General features: G+C 43.4%; 1 protein-coding gene across 1 annotated transcript in view; it reads left to right on the top strand.

The window, feature by feature from the left end:
* Positions 1 to 16,015, top strand: part of SLC22A16 (solute carrier family 22 member 16) — a 40,376-nt gene extending 24,361 nt beyond the window's left edge. Inside the window, exons 4-8 of the mRNA XM_047762681.1 lie at positions 599 to 1,127; positions 5,235 to 5,362; positions 8,251 to 8,360; positions 9,398 to 9,497; positions 15,680 to 16,015. Coding sequence (XP_047618637.1) covers positions 599 to 1,127; positions 5,235 to 5,362; positions 8,251 to 8,360; positions 9,398 to 9,497; positions 15,680 to 15,802 — 990 coding nt within the window. The 3' untranslated portion in view covers positions 15,803 to 16,015. The remainder of the gene's footprint in view (positions 1 to 598; positions 1,128 to 5,234; positions 5,363 to 8,250; positions 8,361 to 9,397; positions 9,498 to 15,679) is intronic.

Below are 16,015 nucleotides of genomic sequence, written 5' to 3'. Positions count from 1 at the left end.
TCCTTCAAGAAGGGTTTGTTTTATTGTTGAGTTTTAGGAGTTCTCTGTATATTCTTGATATTACTCTCCTATCAGAGGTATGATTTGCATATCTCATTTTGTAAGTTGCCTTTTCACTCTGATGTTCTCTGATGCAGAGACGTTTTTCATTTCCATGAAGCCCAATTTGTCTGTTTCATTGTTGTTGTTGTTGCCTGTCAGAATGAAGCTTCAGTCAGACCTGTTTTTCTTCTCTCTGGTTACCATAAATTTTTTGGTCTCCATTTAAAATTTAGGGTTTACTAACAGGGCTCTCCTCTAGATGGATAAATCAATACACACATTTGCAAGGAACTTAGAAATAAATTCACACTGTGAGGGAAGATTTAAATGAAGCAAAGGGCAATGTCTAACATATCATGTATAGCTATTCAAGTTTTGCCATTGGGATGGACAGGGTGTGAGAAGATGAAAGGACCCATTTGAAGAAGAATGGATTATAATAAACACCATAGTATAAATGTGGTTCGGGTTTCAGAAAACAATGCTTTGTCATTTTCCTTTTTGCCTGTGTAGATTTGCAGAAAGATCTGACCGCTCTCCCTGCTTTGTTTTGCAGGTTGGAAGTGGCTATCTTGTGGTGTTTGTCTATGTGACGGAATTTGTTGGCATGAAGTCCCGGACGTGGGCATCCATCCATTTGCATTCCTTTTTCGCGTTTGGAACCATGGTGGTGGCTCTGACAGGCTACTTTGTCAGGACCTGGTGGATCTATCAGATAATTCTCTCCATGGTGACCGTCCCCTTTGTCCTATGCTGTTGGATGCTCCCAGAGACACCCTTTTGGCTTCTTTCAGAGGGAAGATATGAAGAAGCACAGAAAGTCATTGATAGGATGGCCAAGTGGAATAGGACAAGATCCTTTAAGCTGTCAGAACTTTTATCCCTGGCTGGCAGTGGTCCTGCTGGTACCAAGGCCTCACCAGTTGAGAAGCACAGCTTATCAGATCTCTTTTATGACTGCAGTATTGGAACAAGGACAATTATTGTTTGGCTGATTTGGTTCACGGGGTGTTTTGGGTTCTACTCCTTCTCCTTGAATTCTGTTAATTTGGGAGGCAATGAATATTTAAATTTCTTCCTCATGGGTAAGTGGTTAAATTAGATTTAAATGCATCCCTGAAGTGGTGATGAAATTTCTACCAAGTTTTGAATGTGTTGCTATTGTCTTTTTTTTCCTACCAGGAACAATACTGCGAACTATATTATTATGGTCTCCTTTAGTGTTCCACATGAATATATTTTCTTTAAAAATTGCAAGCAGGAGTTCCTGTCGTGGCTCAGTGGTTAACGAATCCGACTAGGAACTAGGAGGTTGCAGGTTCGATCCCTGGCCTCGCTCAGTAGCTTGAGGATCCAGTGTTGCCGTGAGCTGTGGTGTGGCAGAAGTGGCTTGGATCTGGAGTGGGCCGGCAGCTACAGCTCCGATTCGACCCCTAGGCTGAGAACCTCCATATGCCGTGGGAAGCAGCCCTAGAAAAGGCAAAAAGAACAAAAAAAAAATGTGTATATTTTGCAAGCAGTCAGAGGATTTGAGTCCCTCCTTCCTTTTCTGCCTGTTCTAGATACAGCTTCCCTCCTTTAAGCCTGTCACCATTTCAGAATTTTCATTCAGAAGATAACCTCTCTCACATTTGGCTTGTGCCCTCTTGAACTCCCCCCCTCCTTTTTTCTGTCTTTTTGCCTTTTCTAGGGCTGCTTCCCACAGCATATAGAGGTTCCCAAGCTAGGGGGCGAATCGGAGCTATTGCTGCTGGCCTACACTAGAGCACAGCAACTCGGGATCCAAGCCGTGTCTGTGACCTACACCACAGCTCATGGCAACACTGGGTCCTCGACCCACTGAGCAAGGCCAGGAATTGAACCCGAGACCTCTTGGTTCCTAGTCGGATTCGTTAACCACTGTGCCATGACGGGAACTCCCTCTTGGATCCCTTTTTATGCATCTCCACACATTTGTGCAGATAAATGTTTTGTGTTTTAACATAAATGAGATTATTCACTATATACTGTTCTTTGCAAGTTGCGTTCCTTTTAAAATTTAACATATCTTGGAGATCTTTTTGTATCTTTCTACCTTCAAGTGCCCTTAATTTCAGAATTTTAGTCAGTAAAATAACCTAAATACATACAACTGTAATTTATTTTTGTCATGCTTCTTTCAATTCAGTAGCAGGTTAAAATCACTTCAGACCCTGCTGTGCTAGCTTGAGGTGTGACTTCTAGGGTAAACCAAATTCATAGCAAACATGAGAGAATTTTTCGAAATCTGCCTTTGTCCAGCTAGTCTTAACTCATGGTTATTTCCATGTAGGCTGCTTTATATTATCCCCAGAAAAATTTACTTTAAAAATTTTATATGTAAATATCATCCCTTCTCATTAAAATGCTCGGATGACACATCCGTTTTTGTTTACTATAGCTTAGTAGGAATTATGAGAAAAGACATTTTAAGAGGGGGAAAAAAAACTCTCTCTTTTTTGGGGGCAGATCAACAAGTTTTTAAAAGAGCCCATCTTGACTTCAAACCCATTCTATGTGTCCATTTGATAAAGGATGCGTATTTCTAGAACAGAGCAGCAAATAGTAGGAGAATCAAGTTGGGGTGGGATGTGGCATGGGGAAGCTTAAGAATGCTGGAGTTTTAGATCTTTATAATATACTTTCTTCGTTTTGATGCAGATATAAATTCTCAATAAACCAGGAAATCTCATAAATATTAAAAAACTGTTTCCAAAACAAATAACATGGTTTTATCATCTCTACTGTCTTTGATTTTTCATGTCATCGTCCTTGCCTGCGGTCCTCTGCCTGACAGGTGCTTCTAGTCAGCACTTCTGTGCTGTGCAATTTTTGAGCAAGTTTTTTTTTTTTAATTATTCCCATAGGACCTCATTTCCACTCCCTGAACTGTCTCTTACTTGGCTCAAATCTTTTAATAATAGGAAAAGTCAGGATAATAATCTAGGCCTACTCCTATGAGGCTTTTTTGAGAAACATTATTGTATTTGATCTTGAAAAGTACTTGATGGAGTAAAAAAAAAAGAGAGAAAGAAAAGAAATGTGTTTGATAAACTCTTAAAAAAAGAGGAGTTCCCGTTGTGGCTCAGCAGGTTAAGGATCCAGTGTTGTCTCTGTGAAGATGTGGGTTCCATCCCTGGTTTTGTTCAGTGGGTTAAAGATTTGGTGATGCTGCAAGTTGCACTGTAGGTTACAGATGTGGCTTGATCTGGCATTGCTGTGGCTGTGGTTGTAGCATAGTCTGGCAGCTGCAGCTCCAATTTAACCCTGGGAACTTCCATATGCCACAGGTGAGGCAATAAAAATGAAAAAAAATTTAAAAAAAGGAGTAATCGATGTGCCTGCTGTTCTGGCCCACAGGCATGGACCTTACGCAGGGTCTGTGAAAAGGAGGCATTTTCTCTGGAGTTGTTTATTTGTCATAATGAAAAGGCAAGGGGACTGTTTCTCCAACAGGGCTCAAAATGTTCATTTTTGCCTTTCCCAGCTTTTTTTTTTTTTTTTTTCTGAGCAGCTATAATGGAGTTTAATTTCTGATGTACTGCTAAGAATGTTAACTCAGAAAATATGTTTCCACCTCTCCCTGTGAGGTGTTCCTAAAACCGTGGGAGACATGTTGACCCAGACCTGCCTGTGCAGGTGCTTTGAATGGGCAGATGCACATCAGTCTGAAAAGGCACTGGTGGGTAGTGTTCTGAGGTTAAGCAAGATGCTGAGGGACAAAGGAATAGACCTTTGAATTACATGGATGGTCTAGGCTGATAAATAGTGACAGTTTCTCAGAGGCTATAGTTGGGCTGGCTCAGATCTTGCTTGCTCCCTCAAGAGTTTCATTCTGGCTGAGAGATGCAAAGCTTTTGTTGTTGTCGTTCTAGATCTAAGATACAAACTTGGGTTCTTCAAAGGAAGGGCTTTGAAGTCAGTTATGGACTTAGGAATTCAGCTGTTTATTTTTTTATTTTTTGGTCTTTTTTAGGGCTGCACCTGCGGCACATGAAGGTTCCCAGTCTAGGGGTCAAATCAGAGCTGTAGCCTCAGGCCGATTGCCAGAGCCACAGCAACGCCAGATCCGAGCCGCGTCTGTGACCTACACCACAGCTCATGGCAGCACTGAATCCCTAACCCATTGAGTAAGGCCAGGGATCAAACCCACAACCTCATGGTTCCTGGTGGGATTCATTTCCACTGTGCCACGATGGGAACTCCTGCTCTTTATTTTTTGTTGTGGGGAAGCAAAAAGAGATCCAAGACAAATTCCCATGCCCTGTGGGGAATTCATATTAGGTTTACTTTTAGGTTTAAAACCCTGGAGTTCCCCAATGGCCTAGTGGTTGAGGATCCAGCGTTGTCACTGCTATGGTGCAGGTTCGATCCCTGGCCTGGGAATTTCTGTGTGCTCTGGATGCAGCCAAAAAAAAAAAAAAAAAAATCCATCAAGTAGTTATAGCTGATCCTGAATTTTATACTTTAGTTTCTGAGTTTGAAATTAGTGATACAAAAATTTCCCCATGGAGTTCCCGTCGTGGCTCAGTGGTTAACGAATCCCACTAGGAACCATGAGGTTGCAGGTTTGAACCCTGGCCTTGCTCAGTGGGTTAAGGATCCGGCATTGCCGTGAGCTGTGGTGTAGGTTGCAGAGATGGCTAGGATCCTGCGTTTCTGTGGCTCTGGTGTAGGCCGGCAGCTACAGCTCCGATTCGACCCCTGGCCTGGGAACCTCCATATGCCGAGGGAGCGGCCTAAGAAATGGCAAAAACACAAACAAAAACAAAAACAACAACAAAAAAATTTTCCCCATAGTTCTGCCAAGCAAGAAGCCAAAGATCAGAAATGACCAGTGTTGTCTATTAATTTACATATTTATTCCTTCATCTGGCCTATCCTCCAGGCTTTGTGCTGTGTCCAGGGGAGCTTCCAGCCTAGTTGGGGATGAGATGCCGAGGGCAGGGGATAGGTCATAGGCCATGTCACAGCAAACATCCTCTCTGCTCCTCTGAGTTTAAAAGTTGTAGGGCTTGCTGCCTCTTAGGCAGTTGTTGGATAGTTCTTAGAAACCCCACTGGAAGCAGAATGAGGGCTGACCATTCCTTTTTGGTGGTGAGTTAGAAGGTAGTGTCCCCTTGTCCAGTTGGATGCTATGGCTGATAGCAATGGGTCCTTTTGCTCCATGACAGGTATAGTGGAGATTCCTGCCTACATCTTTGTGTGCGTCGGGATGGATCGTTTGGGGAGAAGATGCATTCTGGGTTTCTCCCTTCTCTCAAGTGCAGTGACTAATGGTGTGATTATGGTGATCCCCCAGGTGAGCTGTTTTATGGGTTTTTGTTTGTTTGTTTGTTTGTTTTTTTAGGGAATGGTTAGTTTTACTATGACACCTTAATGGGACCATTTTTAGCTTATGAAATGGAAGATGAGTTAAGACATATGGGTAGAGTTCATACAAACTATTTAAAATGTTTTCTTAAAAAAATCATTCTTTGCTTTATAGAGATTTAAGGAAAAAAAGAAATGATGGGTTGGGGGAAGCCCATAACCTCACTTCCCAGAAATGGCCAGTGTTGTATTATTATTATTATTTTTTTAATGGCTGCACTGGCAGCATATGGGAGCTCCCTGGCCAGGGATTCAATCAGAGCTGCAGCTTCAACCTACACCAAAGCTGTGGCAATGCTGGATCCTTTAACCACTGTGCCTGGCCAGGGAGCGAACTCACACCTTGTCAGCAACCTAGAAATGCTGCAGTTGGATTTTTTTTTTTTTTTGTCTCTTTAGGGCCGCACCCGGGGCATATGGAGGTTCCCACGCTAGGGGAATGGGAACTGTAGCTGCTGGCCTACACCACAGCCACAGCAACGCAGGATCCTTGACCCACTGAGCAAGACCAGGGATCAAACCTGCAACCTCATGGTTCCTAGTTGGTGTTCGCGGCACCACAATGGGAACTCCTACAGTTGGATTCTTAATCTACTGCGCCACAGAGGGAACCAGTATTGTATTTTGTAAACATGATGATCTTGATCAGGGAGAGCAGATCGCAGCCTCCTGTGATGATCATTATCTTAAACCTTTATTCATGAAAGATCTGCCAGCATCTAGTATGTGCCAGGTCTTTTTGGGTGCTGAAGGCATGCAGTAAGTCAAGTTTCTCTGGGCATAATGAAGATGGGTAAAATAGGATGAGGGGTAGAGAATGACTGTGTATGGAGCAAGGAACACATGTACACAATTTCATTTTATCCAAGGTGACTGAGGATGGTGTGCCTCGCAGAGAAGGTGACATATGATCAGAAACCTGAAGGAGGGAGGGAGCCATGGAGACAGCTGGAAGATATGATGGGTCTCATGTGCAGGACTGTTCCACTTTAAATACTCTTGGTTTTCACTGTGGTAGACTAGTAGTTTCCAATTTCTAGAATGCTTAAATCCCTCAAGTATCTTGTTTTTAAAAATGGAATTTCTCAGTGAAAAACACTGCCATAAACTACCAAGATGGCTTTCATATCCCTATATTTTGTCAAACTCCAGCCCTAGAATACCTCTTGCACCCAGAAGTGCTCCCTCCCCAAATGTTATTAGAACCTGTATTTTCACTCTCCATTTGCAAAATTTGGTCCCTATAACAGTACTTGAAAATATTTTATAAAATTTCATTTGGTGATTATATAATTCTTAAGCAGTAGTGTCTCCACATTTAGATCCAGGCATTTTAAGTTTTGCATATTGTTTGACCTTTTCATTTAAGCTAACCAGTGCCTTCCTTTTATAGTAACACTTCACTTAGTTATCAGGGTTGCCAAAGCAAATATTTTATATATTAAAATTTTCAGTTGATTGACAACTGATTCATGCCAGTTAAAACAAGGTCTATGTCAATTTGAAGGAGCTTCATTCATACCTTTTGTGTTTGTGCTTTTAAGTGGTTTGCAGTTATATTAGTTGAGGTGATGGCAGCTGTTGACCTGTTGAAGACTTAGGGAACCCTAGAACCTTCAAGATCTACAGTGGTTAAGCCCCAGAAGTAAAGAACGACAGGGACATGGCTCATGGGGATTTCTAGAAATAGAGCACTAACCCTTAACCACAAATTTCTCCCCTCTCTTTAAAATTCTCTCTAAATGGTAATGTCAACCCAATATGATTTTAAGTCCCATTAATTCATTCAACAAATATTGTTTACAATAGTGATTCAGGTCACGAGGTGACACTACCTGCTCTAGTAGAGGCAGCCTCAGATCGCAGTGATTTCACATCATAGACATTTATTTCCTGCCCATAGAAAGTTTGGTGTGGGTGTACCTCTTTGGTGGCTGTGGGAGCAGTGAGGGGGTATTTGGCTCCATGGAGTCACTCAGAGACCCAGGTTGACAGAGGCACTGCCATCCTTAACACATAAACTCCAAGGTCACCTGGGACTCAACACCCAGCTGGCAGACAGGGGAGGAGAGAAAAGATGGATTGTGGGAGGTCTTTGTGAGCCGTGCTTTGAAGTGGAACACATCAGGGACGGCAGCAGAAACACACCATCTGGGCAGGTCTCATTCCGAAGTGTCTCCTCCCAAATGGCTTTTCTTATTTGGTAATTTGAAATCCCCAAGTCTGGGAGGAGGTGCAGTAAAGCTTTCCTCTAAATTTCATAAAGATGGAAAACTTGGTCAGACCATGTGTAGGGTTTACAAAATAAATTCAAACAGAAACAAAACTTTTTCATTGTTCTAAAAAATACTGGAGAACTAGAAAGTTTTATGTGATAATTTTAAATTTTATATATATATATATATTTGTCTTTTTGCCATTTCTTGGGCCACTCCCGCAGCATATGGAGGTTCCCAGGCTAGGGGTCCAATCGGAGCTGTAGCCACCAGCCTATGCCAGAGCCACAACAACTCGGGATCCGAGCTACATCTGCAACCTACACCACAGCTCACAGCAGCGCCAGATCCTTAACCAACTGAGCGAGGCCAAGGATCGAACCCGCAACCTTGTGGTTCCTAGTCAGATTCGTTAACCACTGAGTCACTACGGGAACTCCCAAGATTTTATATTTTTCTTTAGAAGTATTAAAAATTGACAGAACACTGCAAACCAGTTATGATGGAAAAAATAAAAAATCATTTAAAAAAAAATGACCTGATGACACAATGATGGTCAGCCTTGCTCCTGTTCTTTGTTTGTTTGTTTTTTCTTTTGCAGGATTACCATGTTTGTCTAATGGTGGCAACCATGGCTGGAAAGTTTTCCATAGGGGCAGCCTTTGGTCTCATTTACCTTTACACAGCAGAGCTGTATCCAACCATTGTAAGGTAAGAGTTCCTTATTTTTCTGTTGTTTTCGTGTTCTCTTTCACATATGTGTCATTTCATTATATCTGGCCCTTGAGGATAAATGCTTTTCTTCTGTGGAAGTTGCCAGAAGCTCCAAGATATGGGACAACACATGAGGGTGATGTTTCTGAATCTGAGGCTTTGTCTGCATGTCATCAGCAAGGATATTAGAGAACTTTTTTTGGAACTCACACTCTCCTATCCTAAAAACATTTAAAATCTCAAAGACAATTGACTTCCACCAGACTCAAGGCTAATTTTCTCAGGATGTGTCTCTTGATGTCCTGATGTCAGTTGTATTAGTTTGTTAGGGTCAAACAAAACACCACGGGCTGGGGGCTTAAGCCACAGAAGTGTATTTTCCCAGCGTTGTGGAGGCTAGAAGTCTGAGATGGAGACTTTGGCAGGTTTGGTTTCTCCTGGAGCCTCTCTCCTAGGCTTAATAAAAGATATTTATTCACAGAGGAAGCATATTCTTTGCTTTTTTACTAGACATTCTATAAGATATCTTTAAATAACTTTCAAAGAAAAGCACTTTAAGATGTTGCTGGACTTTAAAAAATTGAGATAGAATGTTCCATAGATATAAATCTTTTGGCCTCCCAAATTCCCACTCCATATCTCAAATAAATTCCTGCTCTAGAAGACTGATGTTATCCTCAGTATTAGCCTGAATGAGTGTATGTAGGGGCCTGCATAGCTGATGAAGATTGGTTTACAGGTTGGGGTTTTTTTTGGTCTTAAATTGTCTTGAATTATCTGCATGCTTGTATACATCACTGTTTCACAGAATGTGAAAATGAATCGTGAACAATTCTTGAAAAAGTAGAATAAAATGATTTCTAAGTATATTAAGCCAACTTGTGTTTTTTAATTTATTCTCTGCTGGGAAGGTGGACAGGGGTTTCAGGCAGCTGTTCCCTCTTTCAGGCAGCTGTTCCTTCATTCTCTGCATCATGGGTGCCCCACTTGTCTTGCCTTCTTGCTGCCGTCTTAATACTCTTGGTTGTTTTCAGGTCGCTGGCCGTGGGGAGTGGCAGCATGGTGAGCCGTGTGGGAAGCATCATGGCCCCGTTCTGCGTTTATCTCTCCAGCATTTGGATCTTCATGCCACAGGTGTTCATCAGTTCATAGAACTTTACTGAGATAGCAGAGAGGCAGAGCAGCTAAGTTCTATGTTTTTATTTCCTGGGAGCCAATTTATAATTCAGTTATGGCGGTTTGTAGAAACCTTATTAACAGCGCACCAGTTAATAGTAGTGTGGTGGTTGCGGTTTTCTTTTCTTTTTTATTTATTTATTGGTCTTTTTTTTTTTTTTAGGGCCACACCCATGGTATATGGAAGTTCCCAGGCTAGGGGTTGAATAGGAACTGTAGCTGCTGGCCTACACCACCACAGGCAGAGCAACCCCAGATCTGAGGCATGACCTACACAGCAGCTCATGGCAATCTGGGATCCTTAACCCACTGAGCAAGGCCAGGGATCGAACCCCCATCCTCATGGTTACTACCGGGGTTTCTACCGCTGAGCCACAACAGGAACTTCCTGGTTACTGTTTTCTTGCTGGTTGATTGCCTTCCACTTTCCCATTCCCTCCCCCTTATGAGCCATTAATTAATTTCAGCTCTGCCCCTACCCCCTGAGAGGGTCTCCCCTCAACCATATCATGAAGTCGGGATTGCACAGGGAGAGCTCTGGGCTCTGGGCGCTCAGCCTGCACCCCTCCACCTGGCTCCCATGCCCAACCCTTGCCTCTGTGTTCCCACTGTGTGGCCTGGTCAAGGCCAGTTCTGGAGGCAGCTGGTCCTGGAAGGATCCCATGGTGTCTGGTGGAGAGGTTAGGGATCTGTGGTTTTCAGCTTCCCATTCAACTTGAGGGGCCCTTCTCCAGTGAGGCTGCCTGTGTGCTTCCTCCTGTTCCAGTGGTGTGAGCTCTTTGCCTATGTGTGAAGAGTGAGAGCAGTTTGCCGATTTCCTTGTCGAGCTGAGAACTTGGGAAGCCCCATGGAGCTCTGTTACATACCCGGGTCAAGAGGAAGATAGGAGACCTGGAGGAAAGGCTGGAGGCAGGGAGGTGGGGACGGTGGGGGAAGTGGTGGGGGGGTTGCCCAAGGTGCTGCAGTGACTTAGGGGAGAGCCCTTAATGTGCTGGCCCTCCTCCTCCTCTTCCAGGCTCCCTCTCCCAAACTTCTTGGCCGTAGCTCTCTCTAGGTGGTTCCCTCTTAGTCTCCTCCTCTGCTCTTCCTTCTTCCGATTGCCCCTTAGTGAGACTCACTCTTCTTGACTGTCCTGGCCGTCTTTCCCAACCCCTGCATGGATAACCTCTCCTGAGTTCTGCCTACTCTTTCAAGCTGCAGACCTATCAGCCTCACGGGGTATTCTCCCAGGGCATCTTACAACTTCACTGTTTCCCAGACTCAGATAGTTAGTGACTTATGTTCCCTCTTCTGTCTCCACTCTGGGGTAGGAGCCTGTGTCCTCTAGCATGACACTTTCTCATCATGCTCCTAATTCCCCCTCTCCTCCCAAGCCATGACACGGGATCCTCACCTTCTCTCTCAAAATCGCCCAACTTGCCTGCTTCCCGGTTCAGCTCCTCCTTCACAATCCGTCTCCGCCCTGCACCTCCCTCCCCACCCCATCAGAGTAGTTTTCGGAACCACAGCTCCCATCCATCTGCCCCTCACCTTCAGAATAAAACCCAAACTCTGCCTGATACTCACACCCTCTCCAGGTGGACCCTGGACCATCTTCCCTATTTGGTTTCGGTTCCTCACAGACTTTTTCCTCCTCTCTACACCCACCCTGTTCTCATTCATTACCCCTCCTCTGGCTGAACACCCCCTGGGTAGAGTGCTTCTTTCCCACCTCTCCCCATCAAATTTCCATGTATCTGTTTTTTTGTTTTTGGGTTTTTTTTTTTAAGAAAATGGGACTAGTTTTACACAGTCATTTTGTAGCCATGAAAGTGATGTTAAAACCAGGAAAACAGATAAGACTCTTTGACTAGAGCAGGACCTCCTCCTGTGGAGAACAGAGGGGGAGGCTTCTGGGATGCAAGCAGTATTTTGTTATGAGTGAACAAGAAAGACCATGATGTGTGTGCTTTATCATTATTTCTTAAACTGTGCATTTGTTTTATGCATTTTATTTTATTTATTTTTTGTCTTTTTGGAACCACACCCACAGCATAGGGAAGTTCCCACACTAGGGGTTGAACCGGAGCTGCAGCTGCCAGCCTACACCACAGCCACAGCAACGCCAGATCCTTTAGCCCACTGAGCGAGCCAGGGATTGAACCTGCATCCTCATGGATGCTAGCTGGATTCTTAACCTGCTGAGCCACAATGGGAACTCCTGTTTTATGCACTTTAAAGAAATTATATTTTATGGTAGGTAGATAGACAGATACAGCATTTTTTTCTTTTCATTTTAAGAGGTAAATCCAAGAACCATTAGGACTCAGGCTGCTTCAGAAGCTTGAACTCCATCTGGGTCAGAGCCTTGAAGGGCACCCAGAAACATAAGATGCATTAAGGCAGTGATTTCTTCCCAGCACCTCTGTGAAGTCCCTTTCGCGGGGTCTTCCCAAGCTTCGTGGAGAGCTATGGCCCTGCCAGGATCTTGTGGAGGAGGCTGTTCTGGAGCTTTAGTGGCTATGACTTATGTAGCTGGGGAAATGAGGCCAGAACTGGACACACTTGCCTCATTCTGCACTGCTCTGCTACACAACTCATGGAGGCCAAATGTTCTAGGGGTTTAGATGAGGCAGCCCCCCCAGGAATCTTTTAAGACTCAGAGCAGCCCCCACTTCTTCAAGAAGGCCACCGAGATCTAGTAACCTTTCCTCTCCCTTTCCCAGGTCTGTGTGTCTTTTTATAGGTACCCTTTCCACAGCCCAGCATCACAGTCTGGCTGTACTATTTGCATGCATACCTTTGTCCCCCAGTTAAACCATTCCACTCTTGCTGGATAGGGCATTTTGTATATCTCACAACTGGGTCCAGCAAAGCCTTTCTCTCCCCTTGTGTGCCATTCATAATTATAATTCACTTAATACTTTAAATCAAATAGATTGGCTTTTAAAATTTAGCTTTGCCCTAAACAACAACAGTGAAGCCATGGGTGTTATACTAGTTATATGCTTTTCTAAAATACACTGACAAAATCCTACAATAAAATAAGTTGAAACAACCTGAAAAAAGTCATCTTGCACACACACAGGTGGTATGTGCCTGCTCTTTCTTTGAGAGTCTTTGGCTTAGCATGGGTCTCATTCATGTCCCAGGAACAGGCCCTCAGGCAGGTTCACTTAATTGGGGGCAGGGCTGGGCCTGGTTTGCACAAGAAGGGGTTTTGGAGCATCCTCCACTCTTCTTAGGACATGGACTTTTCCAGAAGCATCTTCTTTGTGCCAGCACTTTATGTTCCTCATTAAATAAGTAAAAGATAAAAATGGAAAAGATGCTTTTAAAAATAAGCTAAGATACCCAGAAGATATGTCAATCTCTAAAGGCAAACTGCTATTAAAAATCACTAAAACCAAATAAAGATTTTTTTTTTAAAAAAAAGAACATCCATAAGAGTCCATTATGGGCTATGGAGATAAGAGGGATTTTTTTTTGTCTTTTTTTTCTTTTTGTAGGGCCGCACCCACGTCATATGGAGGTTCCCAGGCTAGGGGTAGAATTGGAGCTACAGCTGCTGGCCTGTGCCACAGCCACAGCAACACCAGATCCAAGCCGTGTCTGCAACCTACACCACAACTCACGGCAACGCTGGATCCTTAACCCACTGAGCAAGGCCAGGGATTGAACCCACAACCTCATGGTTCCTAGTTGGATTCCTTTCCACTGCACCAAGACAGGAACTCCCTAAGAGGGATTTTTAATTTTACTTAAACAGGTATTTAAATAGTGCTCATTATGTGATAGGCCCTATTTTAAGTACTTTACAAAAAGGCGTCTTCATAGAATGCAGGTACTGTTTTTGCTGTCCCCAGTGCATAGATGTAGAAACTAATGTCCAGAGAGTAATTATTAGTCCAGGGTCACACACCTTAAAACTGACAGAGCTTGGGTTCAAACCCAAACACCGTGCCTTTGGAATAGGTTAAAAAAACAAACACTCCTGAAGGGGATGCAGAGAAATAAAGTCCTCCTCCTCCCTGACCCTGGACCCCTTCTCCAGGACAGCCTCTCTGTCAGCGGGGTCAGTGTATGTTTGTAAAAATATTCTGCGAATGAGCTTCATTTGGATGCACCAGATGTTGCCTGTTACTTTTTTTTTTGTCTTTTGTCTTTGTTGTTGTTGTTGTTGTTGTTGCTATTTCTTGGGTCGCTCCCGTGGCATATGGAGGTTCCCAGGCTAGGGGTTGAATCGGAGCTGTAGCCACCGGCCTACACCACAGCCACAGCAATGCGGGATCCAAGCCGCATCTGCGACCTACACCACAGCTCACGGCAATGCCAGATCCTTAACCCACTGAGCGAGGCCAGGGATCGAACCCGCAACCTATGGTTCCTAGTCAGATTCGCTAATCACTGAGCCACGACGGGAACTCCACTGGGATGTTTGTGGAGGGGTTGGGGGCGCTGGCCGGGATGGCGGGAGATCAGACCTTCTGCTTAGAGTGAGAGGGAGGATGGAGGACTCAGTTTGTTCAGTGCCTGCCTAGTGTTGCTAAAGAGAATAGTCAGTTAAAAAAAAGACAGTCCAGTCCTGTCTTGGATCCTCCATTTGATTCTTCTTAGACTTATTGTTTTTCAGACCCTGACAGGCTCTTCTGTGGTTTCAACGTCCTTTGCAATGTCACCTTTAAATTCTTCTGCTGTTTTAAGGCTTACTTTGTATTTCTAAGTAATTTCTAATTACTTGCCATATTTCTAAGAAGTAAGTCATTAGTGTCTGCAAAACAAAGAAAAGAGCTGTCTTCCCAGGTCACCCCTTTTATTGATGTGGCATCATGTCACATCACAGTTGCAATGTGTCTCAGAGGCTGTAGAAGCACCAAGGATACAGATATATGAGAAAAACCTTGCTTTAATCTATTTTTAGAGGCTTTTCCCAGGCAGTACTTTTTGCTGAAGGAGTTTATCTCTAAGGACAAAATTTTTACAGACCATGTAGAGATTTAGTTCTAAAGTCTATTGAAAATCTTTGTAATGATCAACAGAGAAAAGATATCCAGACTTTACTTTTTAATGTGATTTGCATTTTTAAAAGCAAACATCATGGTGCTAGTCTGAAGATTGCCTTTTGTTTCAAAACCTGGAAAGTAAAGAAATTCTGAATGTTGATAGGAAATCACTTGGAAACCCCCCCCCCCCCTCAAGTAGCAGTTAGTTTGCATTGCCTCTGTTTTGTTTTCCCCTAAATTCTGTAGATTTTGGTTCATTGAAGCAGTCATTCCTGCATGGGGGTACTCAGCCATTCATTCCCCACCATTTATCGAATACTGATAGCATGTTGATAATTGAGGCAGGGGCAAGGTTGGCTAAGACAGTCTCTGACCCTCAAGTCCAATTCCAAGGCTCTCAGTTTCCCCACAAGACTCTGGAGTCTGGGAATACAGGAGGACAGGGATTTTTTTTCTCTGTGTACCTCCTAGAACAGTGCTTACTTGTATAATAATGTGAGAGGTAACTGGTATTTATTAAGTGCTCCTCAGTGGTTAATAAATGATCAGATTAAGCCTAGTCAGTGATGGTGGATAATGTGAGAAAAAGAATATGTGTGTATGTGTGTGTGTGTGTGTGTGTGTGTGTGTGTGTGTGTGTGTGTGTATGACTGAGTCACCTTGCTGTACAGCAGAAATTGACAGAACAATTTTTGTAAATCAACCATAATTTTAAAAAATCTTAGGAGTTCCCGTTGTGGCTCAGCAGAAACGAATCTGACTAGTATCCATGAGGATGCAGGTTCCATCCTTGGCCTCACTCAGTGGGTTAAAGATCCGGTGTTGCCATGAGCTGTGGTGTAGGTCACAGATGCTGTTTGGATCCCATGTTGCTGTGGCTGTGGTGTATGTAGGCCAGAGGCTACAACTTTGATTCGTCCCCTAGCCTGGGAACTTCCATACGCCGAGGGTGTGGCCCTAAAAAAGACCAAAAAAAAAAAAATCTTAAAAAAACCCAGCCCAGCATAAGTAACCCAAAAGGTCTCACTGAAGAATAAAAATGAAAATTATGTCCAGTTCCATTCTATTGCCCTCTGAAAAAGGTTCAGAAATGATTATTCTCTGAAGGGTACATTTCTTTCAATGTGTCATTTATTATTTTTTTTTAATTCCTTCTAGTTGCTTGTTGGAACTTTTGCCTTCATGAGTGGAATACTAACATTCATGCTTCCAGAAACCCTCCGGAAGCCTCTGGCAACTACTTGGAAAGAGACTGAAAAACAGAGCAGTTCAGACAAATGAAGTCCCACAACCAAAAATACGGCATTGAAAAATATCGAAGTGATTAACTCTGGGCGTTCTGGTCTTAAGAAATAACCATGGCTGGTGTGCTGTCTAGCACGTGAAATATTAATGCCTTTGTATTAGAGGAACATTATTCTCATCTCCTGCATGTCGTGTATATGTGTCTTTTTTTAAATTTTGTAAAAGGGTTTTGAAACAATTGTTTTGTAA

The sequence above is a fragment of the Phacochoerus africanus genome, chromosome 2, assembly GCF_016906955.1.
Source record: "Phacochoerus africanus isolate WHEZ1 chromosome 2, ROS_Pafr_v1, whole genome shotgun sequence".
Classification (NCBI taxonomy): Eukaryota; Metazoa; Chordata; class Mammalia; order Artiodactyla; family Suidae; genus Phacochoerus; species Phacochoerus africanus.
Note: the sequence above shows the minus strand (reverse complement) of the source record. Positions and strands in the feature narration are given on the sequence as shown.